At 44.8% G+C, this 10,496-nt stretch overlaps 1 protein-coding gene across 3 annotated transcripts in view; it reads right to left on the reverse strand.

The window, feature by feature from the left end:
- IREB2 (iron responsive element binding protein 2) overlaps positions 1–5,321 on the reverse strand; it is a 56,724-nt gene extending 51,403 nt beyond the window's left edge. For 2 of the 3 annotated variants that reach the window (XR_006887454.1, XM_046653225.1), the window contains exons 1-2: positions 5,206–5,321; positions 3,645–3,734 (exon numbers count right to left, since the gene is read on the reverse strand). Coding sequence is in view for 2 of the 3 variants with exons in the window: in XM_046653225.1 (XP_046509181.1) it covers positions 3,645–3,734; positions 5,206–5,224 (109 nt within the window). In the remaining variant the exon portion in view is untranslated. Of the gene's footprint in view, positions 1–3,644; positions 3,735–5,205 lie in introns of those variants that run through there. The other variant, XM_046653226.1, reaches the window with a different exon arrangement.
- Between the last annotated feature and the right edge of the window lie 5,175 nt (positions 5,322–10,496).

Consider the following 10,496-nt stretch of genomic DNA (forward strand, 5'->3'; position numbering starts at 1 on the left):
AAAATTTAAATATTATATATACATAGCAGCTTTATTTCTAAGTAGGGAGAAGTTTTAACAACCACGATTTTCAAAGATCGGCTAACTAAACCATGATGCATTCATACAGGCAATAGTGTGCAGCCAGTGGAAGCTATAGTAAAGCATACGCATCCCTTTCTTCCTGACCTCATGATCACTGACTCAGAAGCCAAACAGATTCAGATAGCAAGGGATATTTGTATTCAATGACATGAAGAGATGTTCATGATATATTGAGTCAAAAAAAAAAAGGTTACAAAACAATATATACTGTATTTTTATTAAAAGGAGGACTTCTACTTGGGCCAGCCCAGTGGCACAGCAGTTAAGTGCCCAGGTTCTGCTTCAGCAGCCCAGGGTTCACCAGTTCAGATCCCAGGTGTGGACATGGCACTGCTTGGCATGCCACGCTGTGGTAGGTGTCCCACATATAGAGTAGAGGAAGATGGGCACGGATGTGAGCTCAGGGCCAGTCTTCCTCAGCAAAAAGAGGAGGAACGGCAGCAGTTAGCTCAGGGCTGATCTTCAAAAAAAAGGTAGGACTTTTACATATATTTGTCTCTACACATAAAAATGCGACTGTTTGTGTGCTGTCTATAATGTTCTTGTGTTTTTGTGATTCTTGATCCCAATCTAATTTCTTATAACAATAAGAATTCTCCTAAAAAATTAAATACAGATTTTCTTTCAGATTTGGAAACCAAGTCCTGGCTCTTCTGTAGAATCAACAGTACTGTGGTTAAAAAAAGCAAGCAGTTAGGAAGGAAAAAAGAAAGGGTGAAGGAGATGACCTGAGATAAAGCCTGGGGCTTCATGCCAGCAGAAGGCCCTACTGCCCAATAACAGCTACTCTCTAAAATATACTTCACCATAGCCAGGTCATTTGTGTTTCCATTATGCTATTCATTCTAATTCCCCAAGTGCTGACTGTCCTCTATGACCCCCATGTTTAACATTCATTCAAGTCCCAGTTCTTTCAGAAAGCAGTCTCTGACTATTCTAGGCAACAGTGATTTCTCCTCTCCTTGGAAATAGGTATATTGTCAAATTTAGAGATCTACTTAAGAGAATCACTCAAAATCTCTAAGATTGTTGGGACCAGCCTGGTGGCATAGTGGTTAAGTTCACGCACTCTGCTTCTGCAGTGTGGGGTTCATGGGTTCGGGTGCCAGACACGGACCCACACACACACTACTCATCAAGCCATGTTATGGTGGTGTCCTACATACAAAATAGAGGGAGACTGGCACAGATCTTAGCTCAGGGCTGATCTTCCTCACCAAAAAGGGAAGATATTGTTAGTGAAGCACATAGACTAGGCTGGTTCACTCGTCACCCATTCCCAACCACTTCTCCCTTGCCTTTGCAAGCTGGAAAGCTAAATATTCCATCTTTTAGCCTCCTTAAAGCTGAGTGGCCAGTGACATTTTGGCCAAGGTGACACAGGCAAAAGCCCCTGGGGAAGGCTTTTCTTCCTGTTTTGCCCTTCTAGCTGCCTAGAACACAGACATAATGCCTGGAGGTGCAGCAGGAATTTGCAACCAAAAGAACGAAAACAAAATAGAAAGAAAGGAGAAACCTGGATCCTTGCTGACATTGGTGCTATACAACCCCAGTATGCCCACATCCAGACTTCTTGTCATGTGAGAAAAATACACCCCTATTTGTTAAAGTGACCGTACAATAAGTTTTCAGTTCCCTGCAACTGCAGGCATTCCTGATATAGTTAGCACGGAGCTCAGAAGAGTGGTTCTCAGCTATCTTTCCTCCCCAACATATAACAGAGAGGGAACAGTTTCCCTTCATTAACAGTTACTACAGTTGTGATTCTCAACCTGCCAGGCATCAGAATACGGGATGGGAGTAGAGAAGACAGTGGTCCCAAACTCGGGTGATTACCAAAGCAATGTCTCCTAAGCACATGTTCGGGAGGCTGTACAATCTAGCGCCTCCAAAAATGCAACAAGGATTTTTTGTTCTGATGATAAAGAAGCAAAACAACCTTCTACCTAAGTTGCTTCTTTCTTTCAAATTTAATTCTCCCTTAGGTAACTACTAAGAAATTACTTAAGTAATTACTAATAAACCTCTCATAATCATCACTCTATGAAAAAAGCAGGGTTTTAATGCCATAAGAACAAAAAAACAAATTTCTGGTTTGAAGGCATTTATATTTACAGGTGTTCTATTATTGTATTTACCGTGGTTATAAAAACCCTGGTAGTACTCTGGAACTCAATTATGTTCAGATGCCCAGGACAGCTTATTTCACAAAGAAAATCTAGCTTTTTACATTATTAATCATCCTCTTTCAATGCATTTTACAGTTGTTTTTGATAGTTTCCTACTGATATCTTGCATCTGGGAAATATAGGCCATCTTCAAGTAGGCACTTTTCCACAAATTATCCACAGAAAAAACTTATACACAGTTAAAAAAATATCCTCACAGACGCTCTTACTCTATATTAAGCTATAAAATGTGGGTTAAGAAACTTCCCGGCCAGAATCACTAGATATTTGGGAGAAGTAAAGGGAAATAAAAGATCTTTCTTGTATATAACCAATTTAGCTGTTCTCTTTTCAAAATTAATACAAACTATCAGGGGATAAAATAAATGTGAATCAAAGACATATGGAACTAAGAAAATGGCAAACCTCTCTTAATACAAATCACTGCAACTAAACATGCTAGGCCAAGGAAACTGCTCTCGTCTCCATGAACTGCCTGTTTTTAAATGGCAACTCAATTCTAAGACAGAGATATTCTAAGATACTCCAAAATATCTATATCTTCTCGCAACATACAAGAAAATACCTCTAGTAGCAGTCTAGAACATTTAAATCCATCAAAATCTCCAGAAAAAACAAAAAAGCAATCTTCTTAATTAAATAATGCACAAAGGAAAGAAAACATGATAAAAGAAAAGCTCCCCCCAAAACTGACTGCAATATATTTGGCATTTAATTTGTCTTTTCAAGTAGTTCTCACTGAAAACTTGGATACAAATAATCCTTCTTCCAAGCAGGTCTTCCCTTCATTGGTGTGGTTGAGAAAGTTGCTCAACTGTCAATAAAGTCAAGACTTCCATCCAATACCCTGGGGTACAGCCAAGTTCACTCTTCTGAGACCTCAGCAAAAGATCTGACCCTGATCAGGTGCCTACAAAGGTCTGCCAAAAGTGTTAGTGCACAGGCTAGGCCAAACCACACCCAGTACTGGGAAACAACTCAAATCAGTGGGCCCTGTTCATGATTCCTATTCGAAGGATGGCAGATAAAGAATTGTGGGCACTGTTCACTTGAAAAATTAAAGTATGCATTTAGTAGCTACAAAATATCATCAGTGAGGTCTTTTTCTTTTAAATTGCACTAGTAGTTTCTTTGGAGACAAAAAAATCATTGTTTAATTAACTTAGATTTTTAAAGAGAAGTTAAGGTCTGGGCTTACACCTTCCTCAAACAAAAGTTGCCCCCAGAGGAGTTTTTAAAATGTTAGCGATATGTGCAGGTGTACCTGTTAAAACATGGTAGGAATAAATTTAAAATTTCTTCAGCTCAGCTTGACAAATGCATTTTATTATCAGAAACTAAACAAACCCAAGAAAACTTAAGTAACATTACCATACTTGGTGCCTCCAAGTTTAGGTACATTGAAGAACTTCTTATGTGAACTGTCATCTAAAGTTTCAATAAGGTACTCAAAGGTGTTTCCTGAAAAAAAAATTATACTTTCATTAAACACAGCTACAAAGTACCTTATTCAAAGTGAAAATACCTGGAAATCAGCTTTGTCCAATGAAATTTTCTGCAGTGGTGGACACGTTCTATATTTGCACTGGCCAATAAGGCAGCCATTAGCCACATGTGGCTACTGAGCACTTGAAATTTGGCTCTAGTGACTGAGGAAGGGAATTTTAAATTTTATTTAGTTTTAATTAATTTAAATTTAAATAGTCACATGTGGCTAGTGTCTACTGAGTTGGGCAGTACAGTTCTACATGACTCTTGGCAAGTAAAACCTGGTAACATAACTCCTGAAATGTGATAAAAAATACCTGGAAAGGGATAATAATAATAATTTAAATGACATATAGGCATGTTTTGGGAACGCATGTCCTGAAAACTGCATAAGTACAGATAGAAAAATTTAAGAATGCCACAATTATGTTAGGGGGTTGATTTTTTTAAAAAAAAAAATCAAAAAAAGATTTCACAGAGCATTAAACAACGTGGACAAAATCTAAACCATGCCAAAACAAAAAACTTAGGTAAGACCTCAGTAAGTCTTAAGACTGAAGGTAAAAGTGAACAACAAAACATCTGGGTAAATGAGCAGATTCTCCCTAAAAGAAACATGTCTTCCAGGTTTTGCATCAACTGAAAAAAGTCAAAGACCTAGGATTCTCATTTGAATGTGCGCCAGCTACTAACAATTCTTCGGGGAAGTGGGAGGGAGGCAGCCTTGAGGGAAAAGAACCTTCTCTTTTGTGCAGATTCATTGCGGTGGGTTGGAGGACCCTCAAGAGTGTTAGGACCCGGGTCTGAGATGAGATGAGAGCACAGGCCACTTTCAGAATATATAGTGTTTTTCTCTTTTTTGTAGAGGGTTAAGAGAGAGAAGTGGCCGGGGGTTGGGGGGGAAGCCAGCGCTGCAACAAACGGTCCGGGAACAGAACGACTAACGTTTGGCCTTGACCGCCCCCAACTCTGCTTCTAGACGCAGAGAGAGAGGGAGGGGCTCGAGGCCGGACGGCGGAATAAAAAATTAGCTGCGTGAGACTCACGCAAGGAGAGACTGGCCCCTACTCTCATCTTTCAAAAATGAGGGGCGGGGAGGGGAAGATGGTGGGCCTCTCCCCGACCCCAGTGCTACTGAGGGGTGTCGGAAAGCCGCTCTTAGCCAGCAGCCGCCACCAGGCTGAGGTGGGCACGGGTCAAAGCCAGTGACGGAGCGGACTGGCCTGGTGGGGTCCTGCTGAGGGGCGAGGACGGCGAGGCCCGGCTCTCGCAGCCCGGCCGCACAGAGTGCGGCCCGGCGGGCAGGCCCTGAGGGGAGCACGACCTGAGCCCAGAGGGCCCAGGCGCCGGCCGAGCGACTCCAGGCGAGAGAAGCAAGGAACACGGCGCCTGGGCAAGCGCGCGTCTCCAGCTGCCAGATCCCAGTCGGCAGACTGAAACTAACCTGCACTTGGGGCGTCCATCGCCGGAGACCATATTATCCCTGCGGGGAGGGGGCCCGCAGGGGAAGGCGGGGGAGGCCGGGCGGGGAAGAGGGGGAAGAAGGCGGGCGGACTGGCTAGGGAGGAAGGAAGGGAGCAGTCTCGCGCAAACACCGCGAGAGCCGCAAAGCCTTCCCTACATTCGCACTCGCGGGATTTGCCGCCCAACTCTCGCGAGATCTTGGGACAAGGAAACAAAGAAAGAGAAGGGGCAGAACTAGCCGGAAGGTGATTCGTTGCGCAATCGTGATTGTGCCTGCGAGCATGGGTGAAGCGCCAGAGAGGCTGTATTCCTCGTGTCACTAGCGTGGCCCCTTAGCGCTTACTTGTGGTCCCAAGCGTTTTGAGCAGTGTATAGGTTCCTGTGGAGTGTCCGAGTGTGTGAGTGTTGAGGGGAGGGCGTCGGTATCCGAACTTCTAGGAAAAATAGCTTAAAGAGAACCGCTTTACCCTTATACAGTCCTAGGGTAATCTGTCATGTGTAGCCTACACACGTATTCTCAGGAGACGGTGGCGGGACTGATCTGGCACATAGGAGCCTCTCAACTAATTCTCGAATGAATTACACTCCTGGAGCTTCAATCTCGCCCTCTTTATTGACTCCTTGTGAGTAGCAGATAATCATGCTTAAGTGTCTCCATCCCTCCGCCTCAGCTCCTGCAGTCCCTGCGTTCTCTACAGCCTTGTCTCCATTTGGCAGCCAACTTTCCAGAGAGTTGCTTGTGCTCGCCCTTCTCCCACTCCTTATCCCTCTCCAGTCTGGCCTCTGGTCAAGGTCAGCCATAACTTCACTTGCTAATCTCTCGTTTCTCAATCCTTACACTACTTGTTCTCTCCTCTTGTTGAAAAATACTCTTCTATCAACTTTTGTGACCTCAGTCTCTACTTGTTTTTTTCCTACCTACTCCTAAGGGTGCTCCATCTCAGTTTCCTCTACAGGCCCCTCTCTCTCCCTGTCCAGTCGTTGAATGCACCTTCTCTCACTTCATTTCCCTGGCCTATCTCACCTTCTCCTTTGGCTTCAGTTATTAGTTATATGCTGATGCTTCTCAGTCTACCTGTAACCCAAATCCATCTCCTAAAACCAGAGGTGTATATCCTAGTACCTTTTGGACACCTCCACATCTCACAGGCACCTCGGACTCAAAATCTCCAAAACCGGAGTCATTTTCCCCTTAAAACCACTGTTCCTTTTGTATTGCCTGTATCAGTGAGTAGCACCACCATCCTCCAAAATGCCCAAGCCAGAAACCACCACGTCATCCTTCACTTCTTCACCCTCTTCCTTTAATCATTGACTCAAGCCCTGATAATGCAAATTTCCTCTTTATTCACCTTTCTAACCATTCCACCTGCCACCACCTGGGTCTAGATTTGAACATTCCTGCCTAGGTGACTGTGACAGTCTTCTCAAAAAGACCCTGGGACATGAGTACTATCATAGTCTCCATTTTCATGGTGATGAACTGAAACTCAGAGGGGTAAAGAATTTACCCAACATTACCCAGCTACCAAATGACAGACTCAGAATTTAAACTCAGTTCAAATGGATGCACAAGCCCTCATGTTTAACTTAGTCCTTCATGATCTGTATCTCGTATCCATTCATACCCTTTTGTAGGGAACTTCCTTTAGGCAGAGTTGCCTCTCTGTCACTCTGTAGCATCTCACTTGCTGTTCTCTGTTCTTGGAACACTGCTGTGCTCTGTCCAACTAACCCTTACTCAATCTTCAGGCCTTAGTCAGGATATTATTTCCTACAGGAAATATTTGTTGACTACCCTGCCACCCCCAGTCTGGGGGGGTTCCCTATCATTTTATATTTCAATTAAAGCACTTTATTAGACTTGATTGTAATTGCCCATTTACTGTATTTTCTGGATCTGTCAGATGCTTTTAGCCACATGCAAGAGAATATCCAACTAACAGTGGCTTAAACAATACAGACCTGTAATTATTTCACATGACAAAGTCCACAGTAGGCAGTTCCAGGGTTGTTGTGACGGATCAGTCACATCCAAAAAACTTGAGGTGCTGGCAGGAAAGGTAGGCCAGAGGGGCCTCACGTTGTAGTTTCCCAAAGGACGTTGCCAGGGTGCCAGGAGGATATTTGGGGAGAGAGAGAGGAAGAGTGCAGGGATCTGAAAGGAATTTTGGGATGATGTGGAAACTGTACTCCATTTAATGTAGAGATTTCATAAACTCTTTAAAATGTCAGAGCAAGAAGCAAACATGAGAAACCATCTAGTTTGAGGGCTTTCTATTTGAGCATGGGTCTTGCTTAGATCCCACACTGAGTTGTCCCAGTGAGAGATAGAGCAGGAATTGGAAACCAGATTCTGGGCCCCCAGTCCCACATCCCTTCTGGGAATACTGGGCAGTTGCCTCATGGGCAGTATACGCTGAACCCCCTTAGAACATCCCTTGGTTCTCAGTTCTCTGAGGGCTCCTCCAGGCTGTTCTGCAGGCAGAGCCATGGTTTGTGCTCAGGAAAATAAACAGTGAAGTTTGGGAGATATGGTTTGGGTGCGATTAGGCATGTAGCCTCTGGGTGGCAGTAGCGTGAGGCAGTGTCCCTTGGAGTGATATAAAGAGAGACATTAAGGACTGAGTGTCTGGCCTTAGCACCAGTGGTTAATGAAACACTAAGGGAACAATAAGGGAATAAAGTTCCCAATTGTACCCTCTAACGTGGTAATAAAAACTGATATTTTTTTTATACTCAAGACACCCAAAGAGCTCTTTCAAAGCAGCCATCATGTTAGGCTTGATATCTATTCCAAATGAGTTTGCCCCGACTGAAAACATTGCAGCAATTCTTCTTTCAGAATGGCCGTTGGAACCTGAGGCTGGACTAGAAGGGTGAGGCTTGAAGGTGAGCTCTTGCTTTGGGGGCTGTCCATCTAAAAGCTCATAATGTTAAAATCTGACCTTCTCTCCCCAAATCCCAGGTACCTTGAGCCTTACTCCTACACACGTCTGCTCTTTCCCCACTGGTAGGATACATCAGCCTGGTCTGACTACCACTGGACTATTGCTTCCTTTGGCTTCCTGGTTGGTCTCAGCCCAACAACCAGAGAGATTCTGTCAAAATGGAAGCCAGCTCACGTCATCCTCTGCTCAGAACTCCACACTGGCTCTCATCTCACTCGGAGTAAAATCCAAAATCCTTACTGTGGCCTCCAAGGCCCTCCATGGTCTGCCCCCTTCTCTCTGACCTCATCTCCTGTACCCCACCTTGCTCTCTCGGCATTAGCCTCACTGGTCCTTTGCTGTTCCTTGAACACCAAGCACAATTCATTCTCCAGACCTTTGCACTTGCCGTTCCCTCTGCCTGGAATGCTTCTCCCAGATATCCATGTGGCTTGCTTCTTCACTTTCTCTGGGTGTCTGCTCCAATTCAACCTACTGGGTGAGGCATTCCCTGATCATCCAATATATATGGCAAACCTCAGTGCTCCTTACCTGCATTACTCTGCTTTATTCCTTTTCATAGCACTTATCATGATCCAACTTGCTGTACTTTTAACTCACTGTTTCTTGTCTATCTCCTTCTAGAATGTAGGCTCCATAAGGGCAGGGCCTCAATTGTTTTGTTCACTGCTGAATCCACAGTCCCTAGAATTGGCACGTGATAGGTGTTCAATAAATATTTATTGAATGGATGCATGAATCAAGTCATCCCACAGGCAAACTCAAAGAGAGTACTTAACTTAGGTCTCTGAACCTAGAGTGGAGAACATCAGAGGCAGGGACCTCTACTGAACTCTGGTCGAATTCACCTCTGTGATTTTAGTTAACTGAGTATTTAAAATTTCAAATTGGAAAGGAATTTCCTGGTTGAGGGTGTGCCTACTGTGTTGGCAACAATGATGGTGGAAAATTGTTCACTAATGGTAGAAAATTGTTTAGAAGCAGAAGCCAGACTAGCTGAAGTTCCTCAAATCCCTGTAGCAGAGAACCCCATGGTTCTAGGGAAGACGTCTCATTCCTTGGCCAGATGTCACAAAAGCTCACAGTCTCTCTTAGTTTTAAGACCTGGAATACCTTTGTGTGTTGTTAAAGCAAGGAGCTTTATCTTAAAAATGTAGTGACTTTGTCCTGACTTTCAAAAAGAACTCTAGGGGATCAACAGAGTCTTAAATGGAAGGAATTGAAGTTTGTCTCCCAGTTCTCTGAGTTCAGAGAAAGCTGCATCCTTCTCCTATGTGCCCATTTCCATGCTCTTGCCACCGCCTCATCTGTGCCTAGATTCCCTCTAGCCTGGGTTCCTGCCTGGCCTCCTAACTGGTGTCCACCTGCACCCCACTGACCAGCTGGGCTTCCATAGGCATCAATTTTGATTACAGGACTGGCCCGGTAGTGCAGTGGTTAAGTTTGCATCGCACATTCCGCTTCAGCGGCCCAGGGTTTGCCAGTTCGGATCCGGGGTGCGGACATGGCACCACTTGGCAAGCCATGCTGTGGTAGGTGTCCCACATATAAAGTAGAGGAAGATGGGCATGGATGTGAGCTCAGGGCCAGTCTTCCTCAGCAAAAAGAGGAGGATTGACAGCAGTTAGCTCAGGGCTAATCTTCCTCAAAAAAAAAAAAAAGAAATTTTGATTACAGTAACTTTTCTGCTCAAAACCCCTAGTCCCTGCACAAAGGCCAAAGTCCAAATTCTCTAGCCTGATAGTTGAGCCCTCTGGTATCTGGCTCTGGACACCTGTTTCCCTTCTTGTCAATGTCTCACCTTCCTGGATCTTCCTGGTCATCTACCAGTTACTGAGCTTCCCCGCCTCAGCATTTCTGCTCCTGCTCTTCTACCCCTATCTCCCACTCGTCTCCCATGCCAGAATACGACCCACCTTCCCTGGCTGTGCACACCTACCAGCACCCTTGTTTTCCCTGAAGTTTTCCCAGTCTTCCACACCTCAGGGTGATCACTTCTCTCTCAGCATAGATGACATCAATATCTGAGCTGGTCCTGACAGATCTGCTGCACACCGTGGAAGGACCCTTTAAGACAGGGCAGGCTGAGCAGAAGGATAGTTGGGTTGGAAGGGTTTAGCAGGGTTACTGGGGAACACCTCAGCACAACTGCTTCACCCTGGCCTCATCTCTGGAGCCCCTCCCACAACCTGCTCGCATTTGACCTTTTGGAGCCTCACCCGGCACATTCCCCCTGCTCCTGGTGTCAAGGACCATGCCCTGTTCTGCCTCTGGCTTTGGCTTTGCCTGCCCAGCACCTTCATCTCTCCCCTCAGTTTAG

This window comes from Equus quagga, chromosome 2 (genome assembly GCF_021613505.1).
Source record: "Equus quagga isolate Etosha38 chromosome 2, UCLA_HA_Equagga_1.0, whole genome shotgun sequence".
Taxonomy (NCBI): domain Eukaryota; kingdom Metazoa; phylum Chordata; class Mammalia; order Perissodactyla; family Equidae; genus Equus; species Equus quagga.